This window comes from Ranitomeya imitator, chromosome 8, assembly GCF_032444005.1.
Source record: "Ranitomeya imitator isolate aRanImi1 chromosome 8, aRanImi1.pri, whole genome shotgun sequence".
Lineage (NCBI taxonomy): Eukaryota > Metazoa > Chordata > Amphibia > Anura > Dendrobatidae > Ranitomeya > Ranitomeya imitator.
In genome coordinates, this window is record NC_091289.1 from 31,755,456 (window position 1) to 31,770,211 (window position 14,756).

General features: G+C 51.5%; 1 protein-coding gene across 4 annotated transcripts in view; it reads right to left on the reverse strand.

Moving 5' to 3' along the window:
* The window catches only part of CCDC66 (coiled-coil domain containing 66), a 49,740-nt gene extending 35,366 nt beyond the window's left edge, over nucleotides 1-14,374 (reverse strand). For 2 of the 4 annotated variants that reach the window (XM_069736694.1, XM_069736692.1), the window contains exons 1-4: nucleotides 14,203-14,337; nucleotides 8,868-8,932; nucleotides 8,761-8,786; nucleotides 7,935-8,337 (exon numbers count right to left, since the gene is read on the reverse strand). In XM_069736694.1, coding sequence (XP_069592795.1) covers nucleotides 7,935-8,337; nucleotides 8,761-8,786; nucleotides 8,868-8,932; nucleotides 14,203-14,213 — 505 coding nt within the window. In that variant the 5' untranslated portion in view covers nucleotides 14,214-14,337. Of the gene's footprint in view, nucleotides 1-7,934; nucleotides 8,338-8,760; nucleotides 8,787-8,867; nucleotides 8,933-14,202 lie in introns of all 4 variants that reach the window. The other 2 variants (XM_069736691.1, XM_069736693.1) reach the window with 2 other exon arrangements.
* Nucleotides 14,375-14,756: the final 382 nt, after the last annotated feature.

Below are 14,756 nucleotides of genomic sequence, written 5' to 3' on the forward strand. Positions count from 1 at the left end.
TAATGTAACATCTGTCCTCAAGGCTGCAGGTTCTCACCCAGGTGTTGATATGTATTTCCCTGAGACAAGCAGACTTCTGTCTCCAAATCTCACCAGGGGGTCTAGCTAGGACCAAAGAAGAAAGGGAGCATTTGACACCTCCTAGCTCTTGGAAGAGAGATGTCAATTACAGCCTTATAGTATCTCTGTGAGAACTGTTACACAAAGGATCTCAAGAAAAAATAATATATTCATTGGTAGCGCGGCCGTGGTCCAATCAAAAAAACAGGATTTTTGGTTGCTTACCGTAAAATCTGTTTCTTGAAGCCTCCATTGGGGGACACAGGAACCATGGGTGTATGCTGCTGCCACTAGGAGGCTGACACTATGCAAATAAAAAAAGTTAGCTCCTCCTCTGCAGTGTACACCCCACCAACTGGCATTATACTCTTCAGTTAGTGAGAAAGCAGTAGGAGAAAGAACAAGGTTGAAAAACCATAACCACAAACTTGAGAACTGTAAACGTGAGAACAGTCATAAAACAGATAACAGAAACATTGGGAGGGAGCTGTGTCCCCCAATGGAGGCTTCAAGAAACAGATTTTACGGTAAGCAACCAAAAATCCTGTTTTCTTTATCGCCTCTTATTGGGGGACACAGGAACCATGGGACGTCCCAAAGCAGTCCCACGGGTGGGAAAGACAGACTTCCATCAGGTCAGAGGACTCACCACTGCCACCTGCAAGATCCTTCTGCCTAGGCCGGCGTCCGCCGAAGCGTAGGTATGGACCTTGTAAAATTTGGCGAACGTGTGGATGGAAGACCTAGTTGCCGCTTTGCAAAGCTGTAAGGCGGAAGCCCTGTGGTGCACCGCCCAGGAGGCGCCGACTGCCCGGGTAGAGTGAGCCTTAATCCCAGGAGGGGGCACTCTGTTCTTGACCCGGTAAGCCTCCAAAATTGCCAATCTGATCCAGCGAGCAATAGTCGCTTTAGAAGCCGGTTGGCCTCTGCGCGTGCCATCAGGAATGACGAAAAAGGAATCCGTCTTCCGGAAAGTGGACGTTCTGTCCAGATAGATCCTCACTGCCCTGACGAGGTCCAGCTTGTTCAATGATCGCTCCAGAGGATGAGTCGGAACTGGACAAAAGGAAGGTAGAACGATGTCCTCATTGAGGTGGAAGGTGGAAACCACCTTAGGAAGAAAGGAAGGTGGGAGCCGGAAGACCACCTTGTCCTGGTGAATGACCAAAAACGGAGGGCGGCAAGACAGGGCCGCCAACTCGGAAACGCGGCGAATAGACGTGATGGCCACAAGAAAGGTCACCTTCCAAGATAGGGAGATTCCTGTATCAGTTCTAAGAGGTTCAAAGGGGGAAACCCTCAGAATATCCAGTACCAGGTTTAAGTCCCATGCCTCCACAGGGGCCCTGTACGGCGGGACAGCATGGGCTACCCCTTGAAAGAAGGTCTTAACTTGTGGCCGAGAGGCCAAGGTCTTCTGAAAGAGGATGGAAAGCGCAGAGACCTGACCCTTCAGGGAGCTAAGCGCCAGGCCCGAATCCAGTCCTGCCTGAAGGAAGGCCAAAAGAGAAGGCAGGGAAAAAACCATAGGCGGAACGCGGTTGGACTCGCACCAACGGAAGTAGGCCTTCCAGGTGCGGTAGTAGATCCTGGAAGACGAAGGCTTCCGAGCCTGAATCATGGTGTGAATCACCCGGTCCGAGAGGCCGGACGCTCTTAGAACCGCGGTCTCAACAGCCACGCCGTTAAACTGAGCGACCGAGAATTCGGGTGGCAGATCGGACCCTGGGACAGCAGATCGGGCCTGTCTGGAAGGTGCCAGGGAGCGTCCGCGAGAAGGTTGACGAGCTCCGCGAACCAAGCTCTCCTAGGCCAATCCGGGGCGATCAGGATGACCGGCACCCCTTCCGCTTTGATCTTCTTCAACAGTTTGGGAAGTAATGGAAGGCGTGGGAACAGGTAGGGCAGCTCGAACTGTGACCAAGGAATGGCCAGAGCATCGACGCCCACTGCGAGAGGATCGCGGGACCTGGAGACGAACTGCGGAACCTTCCTGTTGATTCGAGACGCCGTGAGATCCACATCCGGAGTCCCCCATCGAAGGCAAATCTGATGGAAGACCTCCGGATGCAAGGACCATTCCCCTGCCGCGAGGCCCTCGCGGCTGAGGAAGTCGGCGGCCCAGTTGTCCACGCCGGGGATATGCACGGCGGATATCACCGGAACTGTTGCCTCTGCCCAAAGGAGGATCTTGGATACCTCGGCAAGGGCCAAGGAGCTCCGGGTCCCCCCCTGATGGTTGACATACGCCACAGCCGTGGCGTTGTCCGTCTGGATCCGGACTGGAAGGCCCCTGAGGATCCTTTCCCAGTGGCGGAGGGACAGAAAGATGGCCCGAATCTCGAGGACATTGATTGGCAGAGTTGACTCCTGCAACGACCAACGGCCCTGAACCGTCAGGTGGCGAAAAACCGCACCCCAGCCGATCAGGCTGGCGTCCGTTGTCACCACCTGCCAGTGAACTGGAAGGAAGGACCTGCCCTGGGAGATGAGAGGTGACGTCAGCCACCAGTTGAGGGACCGCTTGACCCGAGAAGAGAGCCTGATCGGCCGATCCAGGGAGAAGACAGACCTGTCCCACTGAGACAGAATGGCTTGCTGAAGGGGTCGCGAATGAAATTGGGCGAAGGGAATCGCTTCCAAGGTAGCCACCATCCTCCCCAAAACCTTCATGGCCGATCGGAGGGAGGGAGGCCGAGGACCCTGGAGCAAGCGTATGTCCCGACAAAGAGTGGATCTCTTGTCCTTGGGAAGGAAGACTCTGCTCTGACGAGTGTCGAAAAGCATGCCCAGAAAGATGATGCGCTGAGAAGGAATAAGGCAGGACTTCTTCCGGTTGACCAGCCACCCGAAACGGGCTAAGGTGTCGAGAACAATGGACAGGCTTTCGTGGGCCTGAGCAAAGGACGGAGCCTTGATGAGAAGGTCGTCGAAGTATGGAAATAGGACCAGGCCTCTGACTCTCAATATTGCCATCAGCGCCGCCATGATCTTCGTGAACACCCTTGGAGCGGTTGCGAGACCGAACGGCAGGGCGACGAATTGAAAGTGTTCCCGTTGTACTGCGAAGCGCAGGAAACGGTGATGTCCGGGAAATATCGGGACATGGAGGTAGGCGTCCTGGATATCTATTGAGCATAGAAATTCCTGGGCCTCCATGGAAGCAATTACTGAACAAAGGGATTCCATCCTGAAGTGTCTCAGGCGAACTCTCCTGTTCAGCAATTTGAGGTCCAGAATGGGGCGAACCTTGCCGTCTTTTTTCGGTACCACAAAAAGGTTCGAGTAGAAACCCGTGAAGCGTTCTTTTTCTGGGACGGGAACGATTACCCCGGATTTGAGCAGAGAAGCGATGGCTGCGAAGAAGCCCGGAACTAGAGCGGGATCTCTTGGAGGACGGGATTGGAAGAAACGATCCCTGGGTCGGGAGGCGAACTCTATCTTGTATCCCGAGGATACAACTTCCCTGACCCATGCATCCTCTACTGCGGAAATCCAGACGTCCCTGAAGAAGAGAAGACGGCCGCCCAACCTGGGAGGTGGGCTGGGGTCTTGCCGAGAGTCATGCCGAGGTGGATCTTCCAGTCCTGGGCCTGGAGGATCTACCCTGGGAATAGCGAGGACGCCAGGACGGAGTGGGCCTAAAGGACACCGCCTTCTTCTCCTGACGTGCCTGTGGCCTCTGTTGCTGCTGGGAAAAGGAGTTTGACGCAGCGAAGCGACGAAAGGGCCGAAAAGAGCGAAACTGCCGTCTAGGAGGAGGGCGACGAGGCTTAGCCTGGGGGAGAAGAGAACTTGTACCCCCGGTGGCGTCCTTAATGATTTGATCCAGCTGGGAACCAAAGAGACGAGAGCCCTGGAAGGGCAGACTAGTGAGGGACTTTTTAGAAGATAAATCCGCCTGCCAGGCCTTGAGCCAAACGGTGCGGCGGATGGCAACGGCATTGCTGGAAGCCTGAGCCGCACAAGACGCGACATCCAGGGAGGCAGAGACCAGGTATTCACCGGCGTGGGAAATCTGGTTGGCAAGCTCCGCTAGTTGCATGGGAGGCGCCCCGTCCAGGATACCTCGACGGAGTTCTTTGGCCCATTTGGAGATGGATTTAGAAACCCAAGTGGAAGCAAAAGCTGGGCATATGGCCGCTGCAGCCGCTTCAAAAGCTGACTTCGCAAAGGATTCTATAGCCCTATCGTTAGAGTCCTTCAGAGATGCTCCGCCGGACAGATGAAGCACCGTGTTGGTGGACAGCCTGGACACCGGTGGATCCACCGAGGGAGAGACCGTCCAATTGGCGGTAACTTCTGGAGAAAAGGGATATAGCACACCCAGGCGTTTTCCCCTCTGAAAACGCCTAGTGGGGTTCTCTCTCTCTGGACATGATTTCCTCAAATTCAGGATGAGGAGCAAAAAAACTTGGAAGGTGGTTTGGCCCGTCTAAACGAAACCACCTGATCTGCGGGTTCCGTAGAGCAGGGGTCCCCAACTCCAGTCCTCAAGGCCCACCAACAGGTCATGTTTTCAGGATTTCCTTTGTATTGCACAGGTGATGCAATTATTACCTGGGCAAGACTAAGGAAATCCTGAAAACATGACATGTTGGTGGGCCTTGAGGACTGGAGTTGGGGACCCCTGCCGTAGAGGGATCCTTTATGCCACAAGATTGGTTTACTGCCACAATGAGATTCTGGACCATCTCCCTCATGGTGGCGATTTGGTTAGAATCCAGCTCCGAAATATCCTCCGAGGGCGCATCAGAGGGTGCCTCGCCTGACTCAGGGGAGGAGGGTCGAGGAGATGCCGACCGCAGGGGAGGGCCGAGTGGCGAGATGGAGCGCGAAGAGGACTCAGACCGACGTTCCTGTCTGGACCTTTTGTGGCTTATCAAGGAGGGCTCGGGCGGCGGTTCCTGCGACCCGCTGGCCACGGCAGGGGTCTGCAGGGGTAACCGATCCAGCGCGGACACCAGGGTTTGAGATACCCGTGTTAAATCCGCCACCGATTGTGACAGAGAGGCGGCCCAGCCTGGGATGGGGGGGGGTCAGTCTCGGGCGGAACAGCCGGGGGATCCTGGGCGGTGGGAACAATCGGGTTGCTGCAGGACTGACACAGCGGGGAGGACTGACCTGAGGGAAGTTTGCTGTTACAGGACGAACATGCAAAGTAGGTGACTAGGGCAGAAGATGAAGAAGTCGGAGGACGAGAGCGGCCCCCTTTAGAGTTAGACATTTTGAAGAGGTCCCTGAAGAAAATGCCAGCAGGTTAGGAGACAGTGGGGCAGAGGAGGGTGTCAGTCTGCAGTGCAGAGCTACTCACGGCAGACGAAAAACCCGGATACCAGGAGCTGCAGGAAGATGCTGTGGATCCCCGGCGCAGATGGTGTGCTGCGTCCCTGGACCGAGCGCTCTGCGAAGTTACCCGGCGCAGGAGCGTGGCAGAATGAAGGAGACTCGTGCCCTAAGCGTCCAGCAGCGGCGTGGAGGAAGGGGCGGAGCCAGACGAGATGGCGCCGGTGGGAGGAGAATGCGGAGTTTGTCGGGCGGGAGAAAGCCCGCCCGATGATACCGGAAGTGGGCGAGCGCGTCACCGGAAGTAGGCCCCGGGGAAAGCCGGGGCCTAAATTAGAAGCCAGTGACCGCCGAAAAGGTGGTAATCGGCGGTGCGGCGCAAAAAACAGTGCGGGCGCCGCCCGGCTGATAGGCGCGGCAGCCGCCGCAGGAAAGGGGGGAGCGCCGGCGGCGCCGGAAGTAGGCCCGGGAAGAGCCGGGGCCTGTATTAGAAGCCGGCGGCCGCTGGATAGGACCGCGGCCGCGCGTCACCTCCCAAGGTACGGCCGCCGGGGAAAACGGTGCGGCTGCCTGAAGGGGGCCGCGCCGCAAAGATTAAAAGGATGCGGCCGCAGGTAAGGCAGTGCGACTGCCTGTGAAAACGCGGCCGCGGTGGAAAACTGCGCAGTCGGTATCAAGGCCCCCAAAGATAGAAGGAATGGGGCCTAAGTGTCACCCAGATCGGTGGGTCTCGGAAAAAGGTGCGGCCGCAGGTGGAGAAGTGCGGCCGTAGAAATAGCAGTGCGGCTGCCAGTAAGGCACCGCGCTGCTCAAAAGGAAAACTGCGCAGGAAACGTAGGGGATCCACAGGGCCCCCTAACTGATAGGGGCACAAATACTCACCTAACTTCCCACGCCGTCGGTACTAACCTTAAGAAGTGGAAGGTATTAGACGTCCGTGTAGGTGGTGACGGACGTCCTCGTCTCCTCCGACCGACAGGCTCTGGTGGGCGAGTGGGTGGGGGACGGAGCCAGGACCGGACTTCTGAGCACGCTTCTGTGCCAGGATCTTGGTCCTGCTGTGGGATCTATGAGGATACGGGGTGGCAGTACACGCCGTACTCATACTCCATAATGTGGGAGTACAGGTGTGACTGTTCACCCTGTATCCCTCCGGAAACCTGAAAAGGAACGACGCACATTGAGGTAGATAAGGGTCTAATGAAAGACCCGTGTCCACCTCCTACTGACACTAAGCTAAACTGAAGAGTATAATGCCAGTCGGTGGGGTGTACACTGCAGAGGAGGAGCTAACTTTTTTATTTGCATAGTGTCAGCCTCCTAGTGGCAGCAGCATACACCCATGGTTCCTGTGTCCCCCAATGAGAGGCGATAAAGAAACAAGCAATTATGATATTAACCTGAGGGGCTGGTCTAGGAATCTGACCTCCAGACCAAAGCTATAAAATACACCTGTATACCTAGAATCGTGTTCACATGTAAGGGCAGCCGAAGCTGATGTGTTTCATCAACTCCATATTCACCCCCCCCCCCCCCTTCAGGGAGCAGAAAGCAGACTACCAAGTTAGATGATTTCTGAAAGTTTTTCTCCTGTTATTTTTGTACTGTTTTGCATAAGTTGTAAGTCTTTTTATTATCATATTTTTATACCTTTTTCTTACTTTAAGCACTGAACCCCTTTGTATTAAAGTATAAAACTTTAACAAGTTGAACCTTGAATGTTCTAACGAATCCATAGCCTAAGGTGTGTGAGCCTTATGTATGGTAGACATTATTAGTATTAATATTTCCAGGACTCATCGCCCGTGCATTCGATGAGTGGTGGCAGCTTGGATGAGCGGGTGTGTTTCAGTGTGTGATTTATGCTCCCATTAAAGCATAGGTCAAAGGTTGAATGCTGGACTGAGAGTGGGGAGATACATTAATCCTTGCAGGCACATCCCCAAGTCACGTGCTGAGAGTGGATGCGTGACAAATTAGTGACACCCCCCAAAAAAAGACTAAGAGGAAAGATAAATTTCCCCTTAGGGCACAAAAGGAGATAACTGCAGGTATCTTAGAGGTTGTCCACTACTTTTACATTGATGAACCAACCCTTAGGATCTGATTAGACGGTATCAGACACCTGACATTCCTGATGATCAGCTGGTATTGGTAGCCGCCGGCCGGAACTACTCACTTGCGGCACTGCTCGTCTTCTGATACTGGCCGAGGCTTAGTACTGCACATCTGCCTCCTATTCAAATCAATAGGCGGCGGATGTGTAGCACCCTGCGATGGCCACTAGCAGAAGACGGAGCACTTCCCGACAGCGGCTGCCGACACAGATGACAGCTGATTGCTGGGGGAGTTGGGTCAACAGTGATAAGCTATCCTAAGGATAGGCCAACAATGTAAAAGTAGCAGAGAACCTCTAAAAAATATATTCATTGGTAGTGCGGCCATGGTCCAATAATGGTTTCCATAAGGAACACCGACGCAGTTTCATGGAATTCGACATCAGGATTTACATTTTGCAAACACTATGTAAATCCCCAGGGTAGCATGCGGCGAGGTAGAATTACACATTAGTATAGACAATTGGCTACCTGTCTGGTCGCTGGTCACAGGTTTGCTGCCCTGATTAATGGTCATCAGGATTTGCTGGAATTGCTCCTGGGTGAGACACACCAGACTCTCCCGCAGCTCCTCAGCAGAGATTGGCGGCTTCTGCTGTAGTCTCTGCTTTGGCACATTAGATATCTTTTTGGGCACGGGCTTCCCCCTGCCGGCGTCCAGCCTTGTTTGTTGCACATTTTGGTCATGATGTTTGTTTTCAAGGTCCTTGAGTACATTGGCAGGAGATTTGCCCGGTGGCGCTCCTCCAACGGCAGATCTGGCTTTCAGCACCGGCTGCTCGGCTTTGGCACTGTTGTTCTGTACCACATGCAGCACTTGAGCCGGACTCTTTCCTTTTAGCGCTGTTTTGTGTGTCCTTCCCTTGTTACCCACCTGGCAAAGAAAACGAGTCATTTATATAAGAAAGAAGGGAGTATTAGGGTATGTGCACACGTAGAAAGATCCGCTGCGGAATTTTCCGCAGCGGATTTTGAAAAACCGCAGTACAAAACCGCTGCGGTTTTTACTGCAGATTTATTGCGGTTTCTACTGCGGATTCCGCTGCGGTTTTCCATCTGTAGTTTTCTATTGGAGCAGATGTAAAACCGCTGCAGATTCCGCAGAAAGAATGGACATGCTGCGGAAAATAATCCACTGCGTTTCCGCACGTTTTTTTTCCGCAGCATGTGCACTGCGGTTTTTGTTTCCCATAGGTTTACATTGTACTATAAATTCATGGGAAACTGCTGCGGATCCGCAGCAAAATTTGCAACATGTGCACAGAGCCTTAGATATTTCTGATTCATTGCAAAGTACCTGTTTTGTTATTTTCTCTTGCACCCCTAGTAAAAAAAACAAACACAATTAAAAAAAGAAATCTGAATAACCAGGAGAAGCATTATGTCTTGTGATAAACATCTTACCATAGGGAGCCAAGATAAGCTTGGGTTTGCCATTCAAAATCTGAGTTTCAAGCATCAGTCCATCCCTGCAAAATAATGCACATTAGTCCATAGAAATAAAAGACTTCTAGGCTACGTTCCCATGATGAGTTTTTGGTGCGTTTTTTGTTGGGAGTATTTTTCTTACAGATCCAGCAAAGTGGATGGGGTTTATAGAGATCGCCTTCCTTTAGGTGCGGAAAATCCTTCGGAAAACGTGCTTTTAGTGCATTTCCATGGCAGAAATACATTAAAACCCATGTAATCTGCACATAAGTACAACAATAAAGTCAAATGCCAGGAAGTGTCAAAAACAAAGTACGGTAGCTTTATTTACAACATCACACTCCAAAAACGCAGTGAAAAACCGCAAGTAACCTCATTTAAATAATAGGGGCAGAAATTTTGAAGCGTCAAAAACTCACCAAAAAAAAAAAACTCATGGTGGGAATGTAGCCTTAATGACTATTACAGAAACTTCATATATAGCATAATAAAAATACAAAGAACATGAAGATTGAATAAATCTGGAAACAATCTGCAGCAGCCACTAATCAATGACGCAACAAGGGTGTTCAGCATCGGGGATACGAGGTGTCAGACCCCCACCCAGGGGCGGACATACCATTGGTGCAACCTGTGCGGCTGCACAGGGGCCCAAAAGGTAAGGGGGCCCATTTCTCGCTCCAAAGCAAGTGCAATTTTGCATTTTTAGGAGTTCTCGGGCTGCAAAGGGCCCATATATTGTTCTTGCACAGGGGCCCTTTTCTGACTGTGTCCGCCAGTGCCCCCACCGATCTGATAATGGTGATCTATGCTATGGAGGTCATTCATATAGTGGACAATCCCTTTAACTAATGGTAAGAGAACACCATGAGACAAGTACATAATAATATTAAAGGATTATGATTTGCAGCTTATATGCCCTTTTAAACTGCAGAGACTCTTAAGGTACCTTCACACTAAACGACGCTGCAGCGATCCAGACAACGATCCGGATCGCTGCAGCGTCGCTGTTTGGTCGCTGGAGAGCTGTCACACAGACAGCTTTCCAGCGACCAACTAACCAGGGGCCGCGCTTAGTAACCCGATGTTTACCCTGGTTACCATCCTAAAAGTAAAAAAAACAAACGCTTCATACTTGCTTTCGGCTGTCTGTCCCCGGCGCTCTGCTTCTCTGCTCTGGCTGTGAGCACAGCAGCCGGAAAGCAGAGCGGTGACGTCACCGCTCTGCTTTCCGGCCGCTGTGCTCACAGTGAGTGCAGGAAAGCACAGCGCCAAGGGACAGACAGCGGAAGGTAAGTATGAAGCGTTTGTTTTTTTTACTTTTAGGATGGTAACCAGGGTAAACATCGGGTTACTAAGCGCGGCCCTGCGCTTAGTAACCCGATGTTTACCCTGGTTACCAGTGAAGACATCGCTGAATCGGTGTCACACACGCCGATTCAGCGATGTCAGCGGGAGAGCCAGCGACCAAAGAAAGTGCTGGCCCTCTAGCCCCGACCAACGACATCACAGCAGGATCCAGATCGCTGCTGCCTGTCACACTGAACGATATCGCTAGCGAGGACGCTGCAACGTCACGGATCGCTAGCGATATCGTTTAGTGTGAAGGTACCTTTAGGCTATATGCACACGTTCAGTATTTGGTCAGTATTTTCCATCAGTATTTATAAGCCAAAACCAGGAGAGGAACAATCAGAGGAATAGAAACACGTCACCACTTCCGTATTTATCACCCACTCCTGGTTTTGACTTATAAATACTGAATGTGTGAACGAGGCCTTAGACTATGTGCATACTGTGCGGATTTTGCTGCGGATCCGCAGCGTTTCTGCAGCTGCCGGTCCGCAGCAGTTTCCCATGAGTTTACAGTTGAATGTAAACCTATGGGAAACCGAAAACGCTGTGCACATGCTGTGGAAAAAACCGCGCGGGAACGCAGCGGTTTACAATCCGCAGCATGTCACTTCTTTTGTGCAGAACCGCGGCGATTTTGCACACATAGGAATGCATTGATCCGCTTACTTCCCGCATGGGGCTATGCCCACTATGCGGGAAGTAAGCGGATCATGTGTGGATGGTACCCGGGGTGGAGGAGAGGAGACTGTCCTCCAGGCCCTGGGAACCATATTTGTGTTAAAAAAAAAAAAAAAAATTAAAATAAAAAATAATGATATGCTCACCTCTCAGCGCTGCACGCTGCCGTCCGGTCGCAGGGTTGCTATGCGAGCAGGACCTGCGGTGACATCGCGGTCACATGACCGTGACGTCACGAAGGTCCTTCTCGCACAGCATCTTTGGAACCGGACCGCCGCGTGCAGCCCCGAGGAGATCGGGACGTCGGGGGGGTGAGTATAACAATTTTTTTTTAAATTATTTTTAACATTAATATTGATGCTGCATATGCAGCATCAATAGTAAAACAAGTGCAGGAGTAAAACCCGCAGCGGAAACCGCAAGACAAACCGTGATAAATCTGCAGGGATAACCGCAGCGGTTTTGCCCTGCAGACTTATCCAATCCGCTGCGGGAGAACCTGCAGGGACCCTTCCTACGTGTGCACATAGCCTTAGGCTACACTCACAAATTTGCAGCACAGTTGGTGTGAGTGGATTGGAAGGACCCAGTCCATCAGTCAAGCTGTTAATCTGGAAACCCCCAGAGAACTGCCCCCTAGCTGACGGCACTCGGGACGCTTCTTGTGATTAGCTGACCTGGTGCGATGACACCTTGCTGGGCTGGCTAATCAAAAGGAGAGCCGTGGGTGCCGTCAGGTAGGAGGCTGTTCTCAGGGATCCCGTCTGGCAACTACAGACTACTGACGTAGCCAATAGATTGGATCCTGAGAATTGATTTGGATCAACTTTAAAGGGAACCTGTCACCCCGATTTTTGAGATTGAGCTATAAATACTGTTAAATAGGGCCTGCGCTGTGCGTTACTATAGTGTATGTAGTGTACCCCGATTCCCCATGTATGCTGAGAAATACATTACCAAAGTCGCCGTTTTCGCCTGTCAATCAGGCTGGTCTGGTCAGGTGGGCGTGTTCACAGCGCTCTTTTCTTCCCCAGCTTTCCGTTGGTGGCGTAGTGGTGTGGAGTTTCCTCGGCTTTGGGAAAATGGCCACCGCGATCTCTAATGCGCACGCGCGGCATCCCGCGGCCATTTTCCTGAAGCCCCGTGCAGCAGAGCACTCGATCTGCGCACGCGCGGCCCCAGGAAGATGGCCGCCCCCACCGATGCAAGGGATTACAGCGCAGATCGCGCGCTGTGTCTTCACGTGGGCGCAGGGAAGTCGGAACTCTGGACATGCGCACACCACTACGCCACCAACGGAAAGCTGGGGAAGAAAAGAGCGCTGTGAACACGCCCACCTGACCAGACCAGCCTGATTGACAGGCGAAAACGGCGACTTTGGTAATGTATTTCTCAGCATACATGGGGAATCAGGGTACACTACATACACTATAGTAACGCACAGCGCAGGCCCTATTTAACAGTATTTATAGCTCAATCTCAAAAAACGGGGTGACAGGTTCCCTTTAATCCATTGCACAAGTTTAAAATGGACCCACAGAGTTTTACTGATCCATACATATATCAGTGTTAAAAACGGATCCGTGTGTCCGATCCATGAGACTCAAAGCTGGTCCTATTCTCATCCGTTTTGCAGATCAGACTCGGCCATTAAAGTCTCTGGCAATCCGTATAAAACGAATAACACAGAAGACAGACTTTGTATGTCAGAGATTCATCTGCGCTTCATCCATTTTTAAAGGGAATCTGTCAGTAGGATCAACCCTCCTAGGCTGCCTATATGGGCATGTAGGTCATAGGAAGCTGAACAAATGATACCTTGATGTCTGCGATCCAATGTCCAATGCTCGGATAAGGTGTTATCTGAGCATGCTCGGGTGCATGCATGAGCATGTGTTGGGGCTGTCAAACAACCGTGAGACCTGCAGCCACGGGGACTCAAACATATTACTTGAGCACAGCAAAGACACTCAGTTAGCACCGGAGCATGCTCAGATAACACCTTATCCCAGCACGTTCGCCCCTCACTACTGCCAATCAGTGTTGTGGGCAGGTTATACACAGCTCAGCATTCAGCAAACAACACATACAATTGGGCTCTTAACACTAGGACTACTGGTATAGTCATTTTGACTACTTGCACATCAGTAGTACTAGTCGGGGTCACGAGTCCAGTAGTCCTAGTGTTAACCCCCAGGATAGATCACTTGTTGAATGGACTCACATTATCAACAAGGAAAACTCCAAAAGTGCAAAACCAGCGATTGAAAAATTAAAAAAAAAATAATTCTGAAAAGCCATCCATATTGCGCATCTTTACACAGACCGCAGAGCCCGAAATTACCTGAACTTAAAGTGAACCTGTCACCTGAATTTGGCGGGACCGGTTTTCGGTCATACGGGCGGAGTTTTCGGGTGTTTGATTCACCCTTTCCTTACCCGCTGGCTGCATGCTGGCCGCAATATTGGATTGAAGTTCATTCTATGTCCTCCGTAGTACACGCCTGCGCAAGGAAAGATTGCCTTGCGCAGGCGTGTCCTACGGAGGACAGAGAATGAACTTCAATCCAATATTGCAGCCAGCGGGTAAGGAAAGGGTGAATCAAACACCTGAAAACTCCGCCCATATGACCGAAAACCGGTCCCGCCAAATTCAGGTGACAGGTTCCCTTTAAAGCGATCCTGTTGCCTGGAGAAACGCTTTGTACCCGCAGATACAGGGTTAATCCACAGGGGAACGGAGCGTAAAGGCTCAGTCCCACTTGCGATTAATTAGGATTAAAAATCTGGATTGTATTCGTACCAATTTAATCCTAGGCTTCTGTTATAAGCGGCGTTTATTTTCCTGCTCCGAAAAAGTTGCAGCATGTTACGATTGCACGCCAAATTCGGATCGCACGCACCCACGTAAAGTCTATGGGGGCGTGAGAAACACGTGCGATTCCTGCCGACGCCAGCAGCACAGGAGACATTTGCATCTGTGAATTGTCCAACAATTTATCAAACATTTTGATGCATAAAACACAAATAATGAATGGAGGCGACAGCGTCTCTCTCGTCCCTGCATGAGCCCTAATAATAGTCTCAAGGTGGTGCGCTGCCCGTCACTATGGCAACCGTACAGGAGAACAGACATTGTGTACAAATATGGTCTCACCTCAAGTACAATATTTATCACCAATTCCCGGCCGTATCTGCTCCGTTCCCGGCCTCTATGGCCGCACTAATAATAATGGAGCAGCAGTGCCTGTCCGCCGCCGGTACACGGAGCACTCACCCCAGGTTCATGGCCCCCAGCTCCCCGGCTCCAGCACCGTCCTGTCAGGCTCCTCTCCGCTCTCAGCCCCCGGGCATCCTGAGCTCAGCACTTCCCGGACTCCCAGTGTGTACGTCGGTTGCTGGCACCGCTCAAAAACACTGCCAACCATTGGATCGTAGAGGGACCAATCAACGCTCGCGTTACTTACCGGGTGACGGTTGGAAAAAAGCGTTGTGATGACGAGCCTGATTGGCTGCCTGCCAGCGTCTGTTGATTTTAGCGGCGCCATCTTTCATAAGGGCGGGTTGTTCCGAATCCGTAATGCTATAGGAGGTGATGGATTAGGGATTTTTGGCGAGAATAAAACCGCGAATTCACGCGAGGGTAAAATAGCGCCACACACTGACTGAGAAAAATATGCTTTTGATACATTTATCAAAAAACGGTATTCGTTGCGCATAGCAGCCAATCACAGTACAGCTTACAGTTTACCAATGCTGTTTCAAAATGAAAACTGAGCTCTGATTGGCGGTAAAGAACAACAAAGAATAAATGAGGCATTAAAGATACAT